Source organism: Microtus ochrogaster, chromosome 15, assembly GCF_000317375.1.
Source record: "Microtus ochrogaster isolate Prairie Vole_2 chromosome 15, MicOch1.0, whole genome shotgun sequence".
Lineage (NCBI taxonomy): Eukaryota > Metazoa > Chordata > Mammalia > Rodentia > Cricetidae > Microtus > Microtus ochrogaster.
Genome location: NC_022017.1, coordinates 25916860 through 25937169, shown reverse-complemented (window position 1 = coordinate 25937169; position 20310 = coordinate 25916860). Strand labels below are relative to the sequence as shown.

Sequence of the window (20310 nt, the reverse complement as noted above, 5' to 3'; positions counted from 1 at the left end):
CACAGGAAGTTCAGTCTTGTCACAGGATATTAGCAGCTGTCACATATCCATTCTGAGCCCCTCTCTGTCTCTGTGGATGAACTGGAGCAGGTGTCTAAAGCTGAATGACAAGGACTGGGGAGCTGATCTCATCCCTGAGCATAGACTTGGCCTCTTCCCTCACTCCGTGGCTTTCTCTGAACCTGTTTCCTCATCTGGCAAATGGCTCTCAGGCCACCATCTTAAACACTGGTAGTGATGACACTAGTGGATATATGAGGATTAGCCCCACATCCAATAAATGCCAATGGCCATAATGCTCTCTGGGTAGTCTCTCAATCCACCCAGGAGTTCTTCATGCCCTTGGCCACTGTCTGGGTGAGGCCCTTGCCGAGTGCACCCAGGGTGGTTCTCTGCCTTGAGAAGGGGACACATCTCATGCTGGGTATGGCTTGACCTCAGCCCCCAGTGCCCCCAGAGGGTGTTGGAAGAGGCTGGTACCCGAGTCTATGGCCTGGAGGTCTACAGCACCTCCCCCAGGTGAGTGAGGGTGCTCTTTGTGCTGGCTGTGTTGGCCAGAGGGGTAGCAGGAGGTCCCGCCCAGCGAGCCGCGCTTGCCCACACTCTGTTGTTTCTCTGCTTGCTGAGGTGGCGCTAACCCTCTTCCTGTCTCTCTGTCCACTTGTCTTTCAGCCGCTGTGAGCGCTTGCCTTGCCATGAGAACCAGGAGTGCCCCAGGCTGCCTCTGAGAATAACCTACTACCACCTCTCTTTCCCCACCAACATCCAAGTGCCCGCAGTGGTTTTCCGCATGGGCCCTTCCAGTGCTGTCCCTGGGGACAGCATGCAGCTGGCCATCACCGCCGGCAATGAGGAGGGCTTTTTCACCACTCGGAAGGTGAGCCACCACAGTGGGGTGGTGGCCCTCACCAAGCCCATCCCCGAGCCCAGGGACTTGCTCCTGACCGTCAAGATGGATCTCTATCGCCACGGCACAGTCAGCTCCTTTGTGGCCAAGCTTTATATCTTTGTGTCTGCAGAGCTCTGAGTGCTTGCTTGGGCTCTGGCCACCCCCTGCTGTCGCTTTCCTGCCCTTGGAGTTCTAATAAAGTCCCAGCGGCCGTCCCATAAAGCATGCCTCTCGTGCCTTGGTTTTATTGGGCGTGGACAGGGATCTCTGTGCTTTTTCTCTCCTGGGGTAAACTGAGCCTCTTCCAGAATTGGTTCCCTAACAGGTGACCCGGGAATACCTTTCAAAAGGTCTGGGTAGCCGAGAACCCCAGCAATAGAGCCCATCATTGGACTCCCAGACATCCCAGGCAAGGGAGGAATGAGGCTGAGCCAAGCACACCTCTGGACTGACTCTCCCTGTGGTGTTACCCCAACAGGTAGCACTGATGGCTGAGAAAGGACCCTCACCCCCAGAGATACCTCAGCTCCTCCTCCTTCATCTTTTAGATACAGAACGAGCCCCCAAGAAAGGAAAGGACTTGGCTCTTAGAACTTAACCTGTGTGGCCAAGCTAGCCTGAGGAAGTAGGCCTTCAGGCCACTGGGTCTCTTTCTAGGATCACCAAGGCTGGGTGTATATTTAACCTTCTGGTCTGGGAAAACAGTAAACACAGTTGGTACATTTTGGATGAAGCTTCTGGGTAAATTATAAATGAACTCATTGGCCTTTCCTGAACCCCAGTGCTGTGCCAAGAGGAGGCATCACTGTTGTGATGCTGGCTGGGAACCATAAAGTGTCTACCAGATATTTTGTGTATATTTCTGTCTGTGTTGTCTTTGTGGATACTCAGAGAGGCTGTATGATTTGCCCACGATCACACAGGTGATATATGTGCCCCAGCCCCACAGCTCTGCCTATTCTATCCCATCACAGGACCTCCACTGTGAGTCCTGATCCTTCTGCCTGTATCTTCTCCATCTTGATTCCAGCCAAGCCCCCCTCTGCAGGTCTCCTGGCATCCACTCAGCACGCCTCACAGTTCATTCTCTGCTCAGAAACTGGAGCCTGTCGAGGAATTTGCCTAAGATCCTTCATGGCATCCATTGCATGTAGTTGTGGCTTTTATTCTATTCTTTAAAAAAAAATGTGTGTGTTTTATCCGCATGGATGTGCGGGCATTGAATGCATGCCTGGTGGAGGTCAGAAGAGCATGCCAGATCCCCTGGAGTTAGAGTTGCAGACATTGTGAATCTCCATGGATGTGCTCGGAACTAAACCTAGGTCCTCTGAAAAAGCAGCCAGTGCTCTTAGTCACCAAGCAATCGCTCCTCTGTGGGATTTTCAAGGGTGGGTACAGCTTCATCTTAGGGTGACAATCCATCCTGACCTCAGATTACTCTCCCCTTGCTCACTTCCCTTAAGCCAAAATGGAATTTTATACCCTTAGCCTGAAAGCTGGGTAAACCTCAGTTTAAGTGGGCTTTCCTCTTCAGCTGCATTAGTCTATTTTTTTTTTATTATGATAACAAACTACCGGAGGCTGGGTAACTTCCTGAAGAAAAGATGTTTGTTGAGCTTCTTACTTGGCGTCTAGCTATGGAACACCAAGGTCAAGAGACTCCATTTGATGATGGCCCTTTGTGCTGGTAGAGCCCTCTTGGGTCTCAGGGTATCACGTGCAGAGATGGAGCACGTATCAACATCTGTGTCTTGTCTTCTGACGCCTCCAGGATGTATGGGGCTCCACTGTAAGGACTGTAATCCCAGCCACCCTCCTCAGGCCCCGTCTCTAGGTGTTGTAGCTGGAGAGAGTGCCCTCTCTCCTAATACCTCAATACGGATTAAATGTTAACATGTGAAGCCTTGGGGGACACGCACACCATATCCTCACTGTTATAGGAGCTTTGCCTAACACCACAGGTTGTGTTCCCTCCTTGCTTACAACATTATCCTTATGGTGCTTATAACAGCCTGAAATGTTTGCTTCTGTTCTCCGAATTTGTCTTCCTCGCCATCTAAGAGATTCTACAAAGGCAGGCACTGGGTCTGTCTCATTCGGTGACTGTCTTGGTCTCCTGGCAAGGTGCCCAATACACACCAGTTACTCTGTGTCTATTGAGAAAATGGTGATTCCGCCAATACTGGCTCACTTAGGGTGTCTGTTGCCGTGAAGAGACACCATGATCACAGCAACTCTTACAAAGGAATTTAATTGGGGCTGGCTTACCTGGCTTACAGTTCAGAGGTTTAGTCTGTTATTATCATGGTGGGAAGCGTGGTGGCATGCAGACAGGCATGATGCTTGAGAGGTAGCTGAGAATTCTACATCTGAATGGCAGGCAGCAGGAAGAGAGTGGCACTGGGCCTGGCTTGAGTTTCTGAAACCTCAAAGCCCGCCCCAGTGACACCCTTCCTCCCACAAGACCACACCTACTCCAACAAGGCCACACTTCCTCATAGTGCCCCTCCCTGTGAGCTTATGGCGGCTGTGTTCATTCAAACCACCACACTGGCTTAGGTTTTTAGTCTTTCAGTGGATCTGACTGCTGGTGCTGTCTCTGCGCAGACCTGAAGAAGAGTGGTCAGGAGTGAAGGACTCTGAAGGACCCTCAGGGCCCCCTGTCACTTGTAAAGGGCTGGGGTTTGCTCCCCATGGATGGAGGGGAAGACAGTGTGCACTGACATCTGCCTTGTACAGGGGCAGTAGCTGCCTTGCCACCTGACCTGAACCTTTCTATCAAGTCCTCTGTGTACTTCCCCCTCCATCACTCAGACCTTGCTCTGATATGTGGGTCCTGGGTTGCCTTCGAGCTGCCTGTCTCCCAGGGTATGTACCAAGCCACATCAGAGGGCTCTGAAGAGCTAGTCTTATTGTCCAGTTCCTCCTTGGAACCCTCTCTCTGGATCTCTTTTTCTAGATCATGAAGTCTAAACCCTTGAAGGGTTTCTGTTCCCAGTGTGATCGGTCCTAGCCTACCCTCTCAGCTGCAGCTCCCCCTCCCTGACTCGTGCCCTTTGCTTGTATCCTGGGCCATAGGGCAGCTTGCCACTCCTTTCCATTCCTTAAATATGTTGGCTCCTGACCTCAGCCTGAGCTTTGCCTCCTTTCTGCCAACTACCTTCCTTCTTACATACTTAGCTCAAAAATAATGTTCTCGGTGAAGCCTTTTTTGATTAACACTCTCTGGCCCCAGGCATCCTTCCTTGGAGCATTTACCCTTGTATCTTAAAGTTGACAACTTTTTTTTTTGCACCTGCTAGATTGGGACTTTTGAATGAAGTGGTAGTGTTTGTAGTTAGTTTGGGCTTTTTGGCCTGAAGAAGCCACTCAGTAAATAAGTGGGAAACTTGATAGGATGGGTGGGTGGGAGAATGGGTGGATGGATGGATGGATGGATGGATGGATGGATGGATGGATGGATGGATGGGTGGATTGATAGATGGATAGCATTTTCAAGGTTTATTCTTATTCTTGTTGGAATGGAGGGTCTGAAGGTCTTAGTCTGGCAGTCATCATGGCCCAGATTATTCAGGCAAAGGGGCACTTTTGTTCTCATGGGCACAGGATTTTGAAGACTGGGTGGGTGTTACAGGGATCTCAGGCTATCTACCAACCTTCCATGGCTTTCCACAGTCCCCTCCACAGTGTCTTCAAGTGTGTCACTACCTCTGTTTGAGCTCCTTTGGGGTGTCCCCACCTCTTTATTTTTAAGACAGTTTTTAGTGTGTGTGCATGTGTGTGTGTGTGTGTGTGTGTGTGTGTGTGTGTGTGTGAGAGAGAGAGAGAGAGAGAGAGAGAGAGAGAGAGAGGGATGCATGGGTACACAAGAGGCCAGAAGAAGTCAGTGGGTTCCCCCGAAGATGGAGTGACATGTGGTCTTAAGCTGCCCAACGTGGGTTCGGGTTACTGAGCTCAGGTCCCCGGGAAGAGCAGCAGGCACTCTTATTGAGCCATCTCACCGGCTCACCCCCACTTCTGAAAAGCTTCTCTCGGATGTAGAGCATTGTTCTCAACTCTTGCTGCTGAGAGACCAGATGATGCAGGAAAAACAAGAGCGGGCCTCTGCGTCTTCTGCCTCCTGCTTCCTGTACACAGACTCTGCCCCTGGCTTTGCTTGCCTCCTCTCAGAGCATCCAGGGCCACCTTGCGGATGCTCTGAAGGGTCTATGAAGTGGCTTATGAAGCTATGTCTGTATCTAGCTGGTGGGCTGTGAGCGTTGCCTTTCCGGTGGGAGGTAGTCAAAGACTCCTTTGGTTCTTGGTTTAAGTGGGAGATTAGGGCTCTTTGGATTTGAATATATCTATGGTTACTAATAGAAGAAGCAACTATGTCTCTAAGACTTATGATTATCTCACTTTGTCAATGTGGTAAATCAAGTACCCAAGGAGAAAAGATAATTTGTCGGTATTGTGAGGATGCATGGTACTCACAGTGGGCCCAATGCTTTCCCAAGGCCTTACTTCCAATTAAGATAATTTACTTGTTCAATCTCACTGCAGCTGTGGGAATCAAACTCTATTCATTTCCCTACTTGGTGAGCAGGATACAGAATCACACAGTTTAGGCAAATTGCCCCAAACCCTACTGCTGGTGTCTACCTGGACCAGCACTGGGGCTTATAGCCTGGTCTAGGGTCTGTCTTGAGTTGTACCACCTAAGAGGAAGAAGGAACATTCCTGGAATTGGCTGGCTCTAAAGGTTTGTCCCCATTCCACAGTTCCCAAGAGTGAGAGCAAGATACTGTGTCAGCAAAAGGAGGAGGCACTGCACAGTGGGACAGAGCACAGCAGTAGAGGCTGGAGAGATGGCTCAGGGTTAAGAACACTGGTCGCACTTCCAGAGCCTCTGTGTGGCAGCTCACAACCAGCTGTAACTCTAGTCCCAGAGGATCTGACGTCCCCTTATGACCTCCTTAGCCACAGCTTGCATGCAGCGGACATACATACATGCACGCAAAACAACCATAAAATAAAAAGGCAGGAAAAATTTAAAACACAGAAGTATGTACAGAACGGGCCATCTGAGAGATGCAGGCCGAGTTTTTGAAGTTCTCTGGATCCTACCCCCAAAACACTCAGAAAGATTGGGCAGGAAGATTAAAAATTCATGGAAAATACTCACCACGAAACAAAGTAACAAGACATCTCCATGCACTCCCCAAATATAAGTCAGGGCCTCTGCATGTGGGTGGTATCTGTGGAAAATGACTGAGAAAATACTGGGGAATCCCGAATAGCCCCTGGACACCCCTGGAAAAAGCGGTAGGTTAATTGGAGCTCAGAGTACCTGAGGGCTGCCTCTCGCTCCCCACCTCAGTGGGCAAGATGTGTGGGAACCCACGATGGGGCTGGATTAGGCTGGAGCCTAGGGTCTGAGCTGCCAAAGCTTTTCTTAGTGGCCGGGTCTCTCTCTAGGGAGAGCTTGTGGAAACAGAATAGAGAATTGACGGTGGCCGCAGACACTGCTGAAGAGGAAGGTCCCAGGCTGTGTCGAGGCATGTCAGAGAGGGGACCTCAGAGGCAGCAGACTAGGGGGCTCCAGGAGGTCAGTTATGTGGCTACGGAGTGTACCAACTTTAAAATGCCAGGAAAGTGAGTTCCTCATGTAGACGACCAACCGAAAAGCATCAGGGTCAGAGTCCATTTACTAGTTTCCGTTAGCAGAGGCCCGTGAGCTAGGTGGCTTATAGTAGGTGTCTGTTATTTCCCACGTATGTCTTCCCCACGCTCTGCTCCACCAGAAGTGGGGCACCTTTTTCCTGGAGGGGAATGGCTGTGTACAGCCTTCAGTGACTTGCTTGCCCACTTCAGCATGCCTCGGTTTATACTAATAACCCTCCAGCTCTTCCTGTGCCATCATCACATGATTGGCTAGAAATATACACTGTGGGAAGGAGCTGTAATGAAACCTAGCAGGGGCCTGCTGTGCACCCAGGTTAGGTTAGCTATAGGGTAAAGGAGGGCTGATATTAGTCTGGTTTACACGAGGTGGCCTCAGGCAGTTGGCCATGGTTTCTTTATATGAATAGTTTTTTTTGTGTTTGTTTTTTTGAGAAAGGGTCTCACTCTATAGGTCAGACTGGCCTTGAACTTATAATCCTTCTGCCTCAACCCCCTGGTATAGCTGATACTTATAAAAATGTTTGCAATAATAACTCATTGAACTTGACCTTTGTTTGTATTGTGTTCATATCTGTTTTTATTTCATTATTTCATGGATATGTATGTCTGTGCACACATGTGCACACATGTGTCTTGCGGAGGCAGAAGACAACTTTGGGTGTTGTTCCCCGACACTGGCCACCTTTTTTTTTTATAAGTTTTAATTGAATTTTACATATAGAAGAGTGTGTTGAATCCCTTGGGTCTGGTGTTATAGATGACTGTGACCAGCTGCCTTGTGGATTGTCTGAAAGAGCAAACAGTGCTCCTAACCGACGAGCCATCTCTCCAACCTTGTGTTTTATTTCTTGGTGAAGTCCTTAAGAACAGTCTAGCACAGAGCCTTCCACGGGGGATTACAGTAAATGCTAGCCTTTTCCTTCCCATCACTTGGGGATATGGATTCAAATTATCTGTGATGGACAGTGAGATCTGCAGTTTGTATACCCCACCCCAAACCCTGCTAGCTACCCAGATGTTGGTTTTCAGGATGAAGGACCCTGACACCCTTGTTCACTTTGGCGTCCATGGCACCTGGTACCCTTAGCTACTCAATACTGAGAAGTGAACATGTTCTTCAGTGGTAGACTGATGCCCACTTGGTGCTATTGGCAAATTCCAAGCCATGCACGTTAGCAGCTAGGCCAAATCATGTCTGCATTTCATACGAAGGACCATGCATAAATCCATACACCACAGTCTGGTCCTGCCTCTGGGCCACCCATTACTTGTCCCAGACTCCTTGTCCCCATGAGAGCTGTGGTCCTAGCTTTGCCATCAACTTCCCTGGGCTGTTTCCCTGCAGTTTCCGCCAAGAGAAGACAGACACTGTCCGCTGCATCAAGTCCTGCCGCCCCACCGATGAGGCCTGCATGCGAGACCCTGTGCACACCGTCTCCCACACAGTCATCTCGCTCCCCACCTTCCGAGAGTTCAGCCGTCCCGAGGGTGAGTAGACCAAGATGGAGGTCCTGGGACCTGCTTCAGAACCTCCTTCTGATGGAGCAGAGGGCCTGGCCTGCAGGAGCCCTTCCTTGTAGGATGAGGTGGAGGTGGCGATGCACGCCTTTCCCACCAGGGTTCCTCGGCTGCACAGCCTTTCCCTCTCTCTCGTAGGCAGTCCTTCTAGTGGGTGACACTCGTTCTGTAAATAGCATTCAGTGTTGATTTGAGGCTGGGCACTGGGGGGTTGAGGAGAGCTTCCTGAGGGAAGAGGATTAGAGGTGATTGGCCAGAGTGGGAGGAGGAAAGCAGGAACTTGCCCACAGATCTCAACTGGCAAGGGCTGGAGGTGAGTGGGGTAGTGTGGGCATTGAGGACCAGGACACTCCGATGGGTTTGGAAGAATGAGCAGGAGGGTAGACCCGAAGCTGAGGCTTTTCACCCCAAGGCTCAGAGAACCTCTGAGAGGTCCTAATAGGTGAGGTTGGTGTGTCAAAACTTCCTGGAGAATGGGGCAGATGGATAGAGTAGCCGGACAGGAAACAATGACCCCAGGAGTAACGACAACTGTGTCCTTCCTGGTTCTCCACGGACATGGCAGCCGCCCTCACATTTTTGAGTCAGACCTGGGCTGCACGCTCCTAGGTGAACCACTCTTCCTGTCACACACCGGGGTGTGTGTGTAGCTGTGGGCTTCTCTGGTCCCCAGTCACCTTCTTCTTTCTTATGCATGGAGTTTTCCTCCCTGACTCACCGTTGACTAAGTCTGTTAGCGGCCCCCCAGTGAGCTTGTGTGCCAGACTCTGAGAACATTCTTAAGAAAGGCCTTCCCTCTCCAGGAAAATGTGTGACCGAGTCATCTAGAGTGACCCCTGGGCCAGCACTGATAGAGTCACACAGGATCACTAGGCAGCAGTAGTGAGGAAGACGTAGGAGACCCAACAAGGCCAGCGATGTCCTGGGGGGAAATTCACATCCCCTACTTCCTTCCCATTGGCTCATTCTTCCAGAGAAGTCATCACAGCTGATGTCTGCCTTGTGGAAAGTGGGGTTTCCACAAACCTACACACGGGGCTAGAGAGATGGCTCAGTGGTTAAAAGCACTGGCTGGTCTTCCCAAAGACCTGGGTTCATTCTCAGCACCCACGTGGCCATTTACAACAGTCTATAACTCCAGTTCTAGGGGATCTGACACCTTCACACCAATGTACATAAAATAAATTTAAATAATTATTTTTTTTAAAAAAAACTCCACACATTTTTCTTTCCCAAGTCTTCAGCAGCCATTTTTTTTTAAACCGGACTCTCTGAACATAGCAGACAATGAGGACTACTGAGAACTCAAGAACAATGGCAATGGGTTTTTGATCCTACTGCACGTACTGGCTTTGTGGGAGCCTAGGCAGTTTGGATGCTCACCTTACTAGACCTGGATGGAGGTGGGTGGTCCTTGGACTTCCCACAGGGCAGGGAATCCTGATTGCTCTTTGGGCTGACAAGGGAGGGGGACTTGGTTGGGGGAGGGGGAGGGAAATGGGAGGCGGTAGCGGGGAAGAGACAGAAATCTTTAATAAATAAATAAATAAATTTTAAAAAACCATTTTTTTTTTGGTTTTTCGAGACGGGGTTTCTCTGTGGCTTTGGAGCCTGTCCTGGAACTAGCTCTGTAGACCAGGCTGGTCTCGAACTCACAGAGATCCACCTGCCTCTGCCTCCCGAGTGCTGGGATTAAAGGCGTGCGCCACCATCGCCAGGCAAAAAAAAACGTTTTTATGGTGCTCTTCTACCCTGTACTGACGTAGGAGTTGGTTACCCACATGCGTGCAACCAAAACACCTGGTAATGTTGTGGGTTCAGGGAATGGAGAGCGCTAACAGGACCCTCCGTAGACATCAGCTGGCTTCTTTTCTATAGACAGGGAAACCTCCCCAAGATTTTCCTGAGCCAGGCTGGCATCTGAGCGGTGGCTCCAAGGCTAAGGCAGCTTGGGTTGCTTCACAGTGAGGGTCTCTGGAACATGGCTCAGACACCACTACCCAGATGAGCCCACACTGCTGACTGGCGCCATGACCTCAGGGCAGATAAAAACAAAATGTCATTTTTTTTTTCTGTCTCAAGGCATCAGTTTCCCCACTGATAGAACAAAGCTAGGCTATGGCGTGATGGTCAGCACTCTCTAGCCTTCCACTCAGAGGGTCGGTGATTTCAGTAACATCACCTTAGGAATGACCCCTCATCACGTTAGGGGTGGGGACAAGTCTCTGGGGAGGGAAGGGATGGACCAGCACTACCACCATCCCATGCCACCCTCTTACTTGCTGCAGAGATCATCTTTCTGAGGGCTGTAACACCGCTGTACCCTGCCAACCAGGCCGACATCATCTTTGATATCACAGAAGGGAACCTGCGGGACTCCTTTGATATTATCAAACGCCACGAGGACAGCATGACTGTGGGTGAGTGCCCCTCCGCAGAGCCCAAAACACTGGCTGAGGCCATGCAATCTGGACAGGGACGACCTTTCTGCACCCTCTCTACTCCCATCAGCATCCCCTTCCCAAGTCCAATTCTGCCTGGCCTCCAGGTTCTAGCCAGCAGCCACCTACTCTAGTCTAAGAAGCTCAGCACTAAAGTCTTCTGGGAATCCACCCTGGACATGCCACTGACTCTACTGTAAACCTTGTTGGCCTCAGTCTCCCCACTTACAAAATGGGTAGATTAAGTAGATCCTGCATCTCAGAATTGAATTTCAAAGGGTTTTTTTTTTAATTTTTTGAGTATGCCAGGGCCAGTCAGCATGCCCTGGTCATTGGGAGCTGGTCTGTCTGTCTGTCTGCTATTCCCATGGTGCTGTGAGAAGACATGCAAACTGGACTTCGGAGGACCCTCCTCCCAATCTAGTCTAGCATGGGACTACCTTGACTTAGCATGCAGTTTCGAGCCACTTGCCACCCCCTCCCCCCGTGTCATCGGGTAGGAACCCTGGCCACCACTGCCCAGCCTTTCGTTGTGGAGCCTGCTGTTCTTGCTCCCAGCATGACCAGTGTCTCTGAAGGACCCATCTGTGTTGGTGGCACCTGGGTTTGGTGACAAGGAAGTGACACTGGGACAGTTGCCGGCGAACTCCCGGAGGGGAGATGTGAAGGAAACCAGGAGGCCACGCTCACTCTGTAGAGGAGGCTGTGGTTCCTGTTGCTATCTATGCGCCTTAACTTCAACCTGCTCACCTGGAAAGCCCTTTAGACTCACTCCGCCCTGTGACCTTTGTCACGGTAGCACATCTGATTTTAAGTAGTTTTTATTCGTAGAGAGTGAAAACAGTCACATCTACCATTTCTGAATTAGATTTATACTCTGAATGTTTTAAAGTAAAATACTGCACGGCAGTCCCTGCTCTCCCCCGGGCCTCAGTTTCCCTTGTCTTCTAGACTCACACTGCGGAGCCTGTGAGGTCTGGGTCAGAGCAGAGCCTTTGCTGACTTGGCCCCCAGGTGGCGCTGTTGGATCTCGGAACCTCCATCCTTGCTATCCCCCAACCCTGACAGTTGCTAAGCTGGCAGCTAGAGAAAGGGAATCGTTACTCTCCTGTTGCCAAAGAGCCATTTATAGCAACTTTACAAGCTCTTAAATGGGTTTGCATGTTGTAAACACGACTCAGTCATTTGGGGGCTCACCACCCCCGGCTGCCTCCTCCGCTGTTTGGCAGCAAGGATAATTAGTTAATTACAATTAATGGTTCAGCAGCCCTCACTGAGATTCCGAGGAGAGGGCACACAGCCTGGCTACCAGCCATCATAAGCCTCACCTTAGCTATGGACGAGGGAGGTGCAGTAGGGGGTGGTGTTAGAGCTTGGTCCTGTGGGTGACAGGGAGCATCCTGGCAGTGGCCTTGCAGAAGCCCCCTAGTGCCTGCCCTGTGGGTGACACAGTCCAGGCTGCTGTGACCACAACCCCAGGACCTGCCAGTCTATTTGCTCTCTTTTACTTTCTGAACGCTTGAGTTATTAGCTCTGGCTGGCCCTTATTCGTAGAGGTAGATGCTGCCCCTAGCCTCGTGTGCGCATACACACACACGCACATATACACTACACACACCACACACACCATACACACCACTCACACCACACACACACAACACCGCACACACACACACCACACACACACATACCACAACACACAACACAGCGCACACACACAGCACACACACCACAAACACACAGACACACACAGCGCACACACACAGCACACACACCACAAACACACAGACACATACATATGACACACCACAGCACACACACACAGCACACACACCACAACACACAAACACACACATACATACACACACCACACCTTCCTGCCTTTCCCCCAGAGATGAGCACTGCCCCATCTATAGACTGAGATGGTGTGCCTGCACCAAGCTGGCCCTCGTCATTTTCATATCTTCTATTCTCAGCTAAATCTGTCCTGGAGTGGTCAAAGCTGGGAAGCTGGGCAGAAGTGCGTCTGATGCCACCAGTGCCCATGGTGGGCTACAGTGGCACCCCAGACAGAACAACCCTGGCTGGGAATACTTTTTGGCTTCCCATCTGCTAGGTCAGAAAACTGATTGTGTTAGAACGAGGAGGCCTCATTTTTTCCAACCACTTCCACAAAAGGAGAAATAAGGGCCACTGGGGGGTGAGGGTGCCAGTCTTTACTTAGTGCCCTGGGGACACTGCTGGCCATGAAATAGCCCCAGGTGTGTGATGGGTGACCACAGGTAACCTTCAAACTGTGGGAGTGGAATGCATCAGAGGCCACGGAGAATGAGCATTCCCTTCACTGTGCTTGGTCATGGGTGCACTGATCTTTGGAATTCTAGACTTGGGCGGCATGGGGGTGGACCCCCAGCCCTAGGAAATTCCTGGGGCTCATCTCCCTGCTTATCAAGTGTCCCCGCCTTTTCCACTTCTCAGCAAGTTTGCAGGGTGTTCCATCTGCTGCACACATCACCTCTGAGATGGAGAAGGACACCAACTAGAGCAGGTCGCACTGAGTGGGGACCAAGACTGTGTTTGTGCTTGTGCTCTGGTCATAGACTCCTTCCCTGGACTCGGTTCTCAGCTCCGGACATTTTCTCTGATCTTGCTTGTAGCCTTATTTTTCTCCCCTTTTCTGCCCAGAAACATCTCTGGGTACCTGGGGATGTCCCCCCAGAAGCTACCCTGTACGTGGCTCCAGACCAGACCTCTGGGGGATGGAATTTTCTCTTGAGTTTTGGCCCGGCATGTAGCAACCCTGGGAAGGGCTTTAGCCCTCATGGCTTCTTGCCACCGCTGCACACTCTCGCCCCCGCATTCTTGTTCAGTCCTTGCAAACATGACTACTGGGAATAAGACAGCAAGATCTCCCTTGGGCAACGGAGGGAATGGAGTCAGATGACCTTGTCAGACTGTGCAGCAGCCAAACCCGGGGTCAGGTGTGTCTTCTGATTTATGTGGGACAGTGCAGGACTCACGTCAGGCCCTGCCTTAAACAGTAACCCTAAGGCTTGGCCAGCAACAAGAGCACGGTTCCAGGCTATGCAGGCCTGCTGTCCGCTGCTCCCTTCCAGACCCAGGAAGCTCCTGTGTCCCTGACAAGAGGCATGGGTCTGTATATGACCATGCAAGGGCACCTGCCTGCTCACTGGGCGTGCTGAATTCCTACCTGTTTAACCCACAGCCTGTGTGGGCACTTCCTATGAAAGGCTTCCTTAGAGAGGCAAGGCCCAAACAGTCTTCTTACATATGCAGGAGCCTCACAGTGAGTGAGCCTGCAACACACCAGAAGCTAACATTCCGTCCCTGGAATGTAGGGAAATTATCTCTACTCAGGGACAGGGGGGCAAGTGCCGGAGAGGGTCACCTGGCAATGGAGAGACCAGGGCTCACATGAGCCTAGGCTTTCCCAGAGCTGGAGTGCATAGGTGCACAGTGCTGGCCTAGAGAAAGTTCTCCAAGTTTAGAAGTCCCAGAAAAATAACCAGCAGATGAACCCTTGAGCCCCTGTGACTGTGGTATTCAGGCCCTTGAAAGTGACAAGACAGTGAAGTGCCTGAGTGAGCGGAGGGGAAAAAAAAAAACCTAAAAGGGCCAGGCTTCCTCTAATGTAGTCTTTGGGTCTTAGGGGATCAGAGAGATGCTGCCCAGGGCAGAGCTGATGCCTCTCCAAAGCCCCTTTGCATTCCTCTCTCTCCAGCTGTCAGTGAGACATGAAGAATGCTTCTCCATCCTGTGGAGAAATGCTCTGTTTAATGCCTGGGGCATGCTCAGGCCACCACAGAGCCTTCCTCTCCTGCTCCGGGTTCACACTTCACTCTGCAGAGCCCAGGCTGCAGGCAGGGTGCTTCGAGAAACTGAGCAATGACTAATGGGGAACCCTAGCCACAAATGTGAGCTACACTCACTGCCATCCTGAGTCCCCAGGCCTCTGGGATTTAGTGGGTATCTGAGCCCCAGGCCTCCGAGATTTAGTGGGTACCTGAGCCCCCGGCCTGCCCTCCACCCTGCCCCTCTGTTTTGCTAGAAGTGGGGAAAAAAAAAAAAACAATCTGTCTAGAATGAGGGTTGGCTTGGCCAAAATTTTTACTAAAACTTCACCAAAGCCAAGAGGAGACGAGAACACTCAGCTGATATGATTTGGGGGGGGGGGCTAATTGTTCTTGGCATCCTGACCCTGTACCCCATCATCCTCCGCAGTATCCTTAGAAACTATGAAAATCTCCTTATAGTTGTCTGTATGACAGCTGTGATGGTACAGACGGAAGTACCACAACTGGCCGGTGTAGCTGGGAGGTGTTTGAGGACCCTGTCAGACCCACAGCTATCCCAGCCTACTCTCAAGAGGCCACCATGAAGCCCATTTCTCGCTAGTATGTACCCAGTGGTGTCTATCCCACTGGTATCTGCCAGCAGCAGCTAGGTCTTGGTCCCATTAAATAGTCATGGGATTCTGGAGCCAAGCTGATGTTGAGGAATAAGACCTTCTCAGATCCTTGTGACCAAGAGATGAGGTTCAACTGGGAGTGAGACAAGGTTCTGGAGCACCCATTCCAATTCTCTAACCTGCCTGGTAGGCAGGTGTCTCTGCTCTGGCAGGTGCTATATCAGGGCTTGTGTAGACAATCAGCATCATGTCCTTCTGCCACCATCTGCCTGTGAACCGGCAGGCGAGGCCTTCCAGGGTGGGGAACTCAGGTGGACACTGAGGTCACTTGTGATCCAGAGAGGTTATTTGAAAGCTGAACAGAACCCTCCCAGCTGGAAACAGCTCTGCGGAAAAACTGCTGTGACCTCTACACTTCATGCTCATTTCTGGGCAAGTCCCAAGGTCTGACACTCTCTCTCTCTCTCTCTCTCTCTCTCTCTCTCTCTCTCTGTGTGTGTGTGTGTGTGTAGGACCGAGCACAGCTGTGGATGTTTATGGGGGATAATGGGCTGAGTGTGTGGATGCACGTGATTTTGTGATGTTTGAATTATGATTGGTTCCCTGCACTGGCTTGCAGAAGGCATGCTATATCGAAGTATAACATCAGAGCCAGGCCTCTTGCCCCTGGTAGTAGCCACCTTAGGAGCAGGAACAGGGTTAGGGAACTCTGCCAAGTTTTTTTCTGGAGTTACCTGGTGCTGATGCTGCTGTCACCCAGCTGTGCCCTGAGCCTCTTCATGAGTTGCAGATGCAGCCTTGAGGACAATGGCCACTCGGTCTGGCATAGCTATTAACAGAGAAAGAATGAGAAGAGCCCGTCTGTGACTTACGGCCAGCTGACAGTCAGGCCTGTAGGCCTGTTTTCTGTTGTCCTCAAACTCCTCAGTCCCTAGATGGCTTTGGGGTCACAGTTTCTCAGTACCCCTAGAAGAAGGGTGGCCTCCTCAGCTCCAGGCGCAGGAGTGGCTGGGTAAGCCCCACGCAGTTGGGAAAGCTGGAATGCGAGGAGTGAAAGACGGGCTGGCTCGCCTTGGGCACTGTTGCTGTGCTAGGTTAGGAAAGAGATATTCTGATTACAGAGTCCCTTCAGGGTGACCCAGAAAGGGACTTGTGAGAGAGGCCTTCGCATGCCAGGTACACCGAGGCCTGCAAAAATCCTGTGATGGTTCAGGTGCTGCGAGTTCAGGATCTCTAGTGTGGGATCTGAGCATGGCTGCAAATGCTGGACCCACCCGGGCTGAAAACAGAGCCAGGTTCCTGATCAGGTGGGACACAGGAAGCAGCTCAGCTAAGCCCAGGAAAGGGCAGCGCAGGTGATTCCTTCCAGACCCCAGAGGGGAGATGGCATGTCTGGGAGCAGCAGCGGCGCAGGGCCACCGACACACACCTTTCACTGACTTACAGAGTAGGTTAGAGAGTTATCTGGGCCAGAGCTGAGGTCCATGGCTGCAGATGGTAGGAAAGTGTAGAACAAGCAGACGTGAACACCACGGCGTCCCTGTGTGACTCAAGGGTCATGAACAAGCAGATGTGAACACTACGGCGTCACTGTATGACTCAAGGGTCATTGCTGAGACCTCTCTGCACAGTGCATGTAGCCTGCCTTCTGGGAGATGTCTCTAGGAGGAGAACCACCCACATGGCCCACACTGAGGCTCAGGAGGAGCACAGAACTGGAACCTGTGTCCAAGGATCTGAGCCCTGCTGGTGAGAGATGGTCCAGCCACTGTTCAGAACAGACGCTGATGTTAAACACAAAAAGTATTCCATGTTCCCGACATCACCTGAGCATGCGCGCATCACCCGCCTCATATAACACTCTCACACTCCCATCTTTTTATTTATTGCTGTTATTGTTTTGAACTAGAAGCTCGCTTTGATGCCCAGGCTGGCCTAGAACTTGTGACAGTCCTTCGGCCTTAGCCTCCCAAGTGCTAAGATTATAGACGGCCACTGTCCCAGATCCTATTCCTTCTCTTAAAGGTCACAAATATTTTTCATTTTGAACCAGGATTTAAAGTCTCATCTGTGAGACTTCTGTGCATTGAGCACAGAGTTCATCAACTAACCATTACTATTTGAAAAATACCAAGGGCTAGGAGGCTCCTTTTTAGGGTCATTTGCAATCGATTCCAAGAGGCCCTGATAAGAAGCTGATCTGAGCCGGGCGGTGGTGACGCACACCCTTAATCCCAGCACTCAGGAGGCAGAGGCAGGCAGATCTCTTTGAGTTCGAGACCAGCCTGGTGTACAAGAGCTAGTTTCAGGACAGGCTCCAAAGCTACAGAGAAACCCGACTCTGGGCTTGATTTGGAGATCTCTGCTTCTAGTTTTGTAGCTTCGTGCTGATCACACAACCTCTCTGGACCTCTCTTCTCCGTTCTTTTCAAGTAGTTCCTGCCTGTTGGGACCATAAGGATCAAGGTGGTGTGCATATTTAAACACAAGGTTAGAGCAGTCTGCCTGCATGGGCCGTTAAGACAAATGAGCCCCTTGGGAGAAGCAGTTTGGACCTCTCTGGTGAGAGCTCAGAGCACCCTTAGGTGGCAATACGCAAGGGTTTCATGGGGCAGGGCAAGACTGTTCGCTCCAGTTCACTTAGCTGCCTGGGAACTGTTTAACAGGCATGTCTGATAGCCTGGGCCAGTGAGTGGAAAACATGCCACCCATGTCCTGCCCGTCTTGGATTCTCTCACTCATGCCGAAAGGGCAGGTGTGACCCTACCCTGTGCCAGGCCCTGCACTGATCCCTGGGAAGCAGCTACATATGCGAGTCGCTCGCCTGCCTTCAGAATGCTGCCTGGCAGCTTCCCTAGCATGCTTCCATCGCGTTGCCATAGCTGAAAGTACCTGTTCTTCAGGAGTTGGCTGCGTATCTCAAGAGGGTGAGAGTAGTATGTGACAAGACAGCCATGGGCAGTCGAACGTGTTGCGCGCTGACAAAACCCTAGGGATGTCATTTCTAGCTTAATCTATAGACGATACACACCTGTACAGCTGCACACAGTGGCCCCAGAATAGGGACTTGTGAATGAAGACACTGACCTAGTTCACCCTTCTTGCCTTAGCCAGAAGAACCAAGTCAAGACCTAAAGTCTTGCTTGCCTTGGCTCTTTAGCGTCCGGTTGTCATCCCTGGTCCAGCTAGCAGGATCTGAACTGCCTCTTTAAACCATTCCCTCCTAAGGGGTTAAATATGAGAGACTGACCCTGCCCTGAAATCCAATTTGGCAGGTTTGGCCTGGGATCAGTGGGCACTGCAAACGACATTCAGAAGCTCCAACTAAAACAACAGCACAGCCATCCCTGCCCAGTGACGAGTGATTGACCCTGTCCTGGCTTTCACGGCAAATCCCAAGGATTAGGCGCCTTCTCTTCTCCGGGAGGCACAGCCCTGTCACCCGGGGCCACACCCTGGCCAGCAGCCAACTTGCTTTTCGGGTGAGAGGCCCAGCCTCCTCCTCAGTCTGGGATGGGCCAGGGCTTGACTCTGCCACGAGGCTGGCAGGAGGTGCAGGTAGGGCGGGGGTTGGGGGGGAGTGTATCTCGCAAAGGGGACCAGACAGAAGGGTAAGGAAAGGACAGACACTTTCTGTGCTCCCTGTTTTGGGGCCCCATGGAGCAAAGATGAGATGTTCCTGACGGCCTAAGGACTCTCAGAGCACCATAGGAGATGGCCCACCCCCACCATCACAGACGCAGAAGCTCAAGGTCTCCACTATCACAGATGCAGAAGCTCAAAGGTCTTCCCCATGACACACACACACCCCAACCCACAGGCATGAGGGAATTGGGGGATCTAAATGGGGCCATGACCTCTGCTGGGGGCCTACTGAAATGATGCTAAAAGGCCATAAGCAACAGCCCAAGTCCCTGACCTTGTCCAGGGAGCTCCAGGTGACCCCTGGAATCCTGCTGCAGCCTGAACGTTCACCCAATTGTGACAGTGTTGCCTTCCCTGTCAGGACAGCTCTGGGACTCAACTTTAGGCCCATAACCTAACCTAGCTGATGGCCAGCAGCCCTTGCAGCCACCACCCCAAAAGAGGAACAGATGTGATGGGATGTCCCACCCAAGCTAAGTACCACATATGCTGTTACCCAGTCACAAGAGCCAGGCAGTTGAAACTGTGTGGGTGGAATTGTCCAGGTCGCTAAGAGAGACTGACCAGCATGATACCTTCCTCACTCCTGGGCAATGGTGATCACTAAGATTAGACCTGCGGACTGGCCTGGCAAATGTCTGGAGAGTTCATCCTTTGTGTTCACTTGGTCCCTGTGGACGTGTGCCTAAGGACCCGGGGACTGTGAACTGCAGGCCTGTCCTTCTGAAAAGATGAAAGACTCGGGTCTTGAGCAAGTATCTGAGAGCATAGAAAGGACCAGAGGTGACAGAAGAGCTATATATGATCCTCTTACGCATCCCAGGGGGAGACCCCATGATGCCCACAGGTGAGTGACAGCAGGTGGGACTACAGATGGGCTTTGTGAGCACAGTTTAGAGACAGAACTTTTTTTTTTTTTTTTGGATTTTCGAGACAGGGTTTCTCTGTGGCTTTGGAGCCTGTCCTGGAACTAGCTCTATAGACCAGGCTGGTCTCGAACTCACAGAGATCCACCTGCCTCTGCCTCCCGAGTGCTGGGATTAAAGGCGTGCGCCACCATCGCCCGGCCGAGACAGAACTCTTGTATAGTCTCCAGTCAATGTCAGATGTGAGCCCTGGGAACCCTGAGGTGTAAGATATTGCTCTGCTCACCTGACCCGTCCTGCACTCATGGCTGCTGTTGACCACACCTCCTGCTGTGCAGCTGCTTCCCAGACAGCACGTCCCCATTGCCTTGTCATACCCTGGCCTGGCTGCACTGCAGAGCGCAGGAAGCATCCTTTCGAGGAGTATACTTGCCTGCTGTGGTCAAAGAGCTCAGCCTCCCCTCCTCCCCTCCTCGCGGTAGAACCAGAGACCCACTGGGTGGCTCCCTCCCTGCCAACCACGGGGCGTCAACTTTGTCTCTCCCTGCTGCCTGGCTGGAGAGATATCTGCAGCCCAGCTCTGCTCCCTCCTGCTCCTCTCCTCACAGCAGAACAGATGGGACAGTCTGTCTGCCTTTATCACTGCGGAGTTAAGCAGCACCTAGCCGGAAGCCAGGCTCCAGGCTGCCATGATGCACCCAGATCTGCCCCCCCCGCACCTCCAGCCTGTTGTGCTCACGCCAGCCATGCCCACACCCCAAAACATCCTCTCTCCTCTCTTGGACTTCAAGCACAGCATTCACCTCCTTTTCGTCTTAATAAACTATTTGTCTTTATGACACACCTCAGGCCATTCTC

General features: G+C 51.6%; 1 protein-coding gene across 2 annotated transcripts in view; it reads left to right on the top strand.

Annotated features, from left to right (window-relative positions):
• Fbln1 (fibulin 1) overlaps positions 1-20310 on the top strand; it is a 73031-nt gene that overhangs the window by 41295 nt on the left and 11426 nt on the right. Inside the window, exons 15-16 of one of the 2 annotated variants that reach the window (XM_005354400.3) lie at positions 7899-8041; positions 10360-10491. In XM_005354400.3, the coding sequence (XP_005354457.1) occupies positions 7899-8041; positions 10360-10491 (275 nt within the window). Of the gene's footprint in view, positions 1-672; positions 1112-7898; positions 8042-10359; positions 10492-20310 lie in introns of those variants that run through there. The other variant, XM_005354402.3, reaches the window with a different exon arrangement.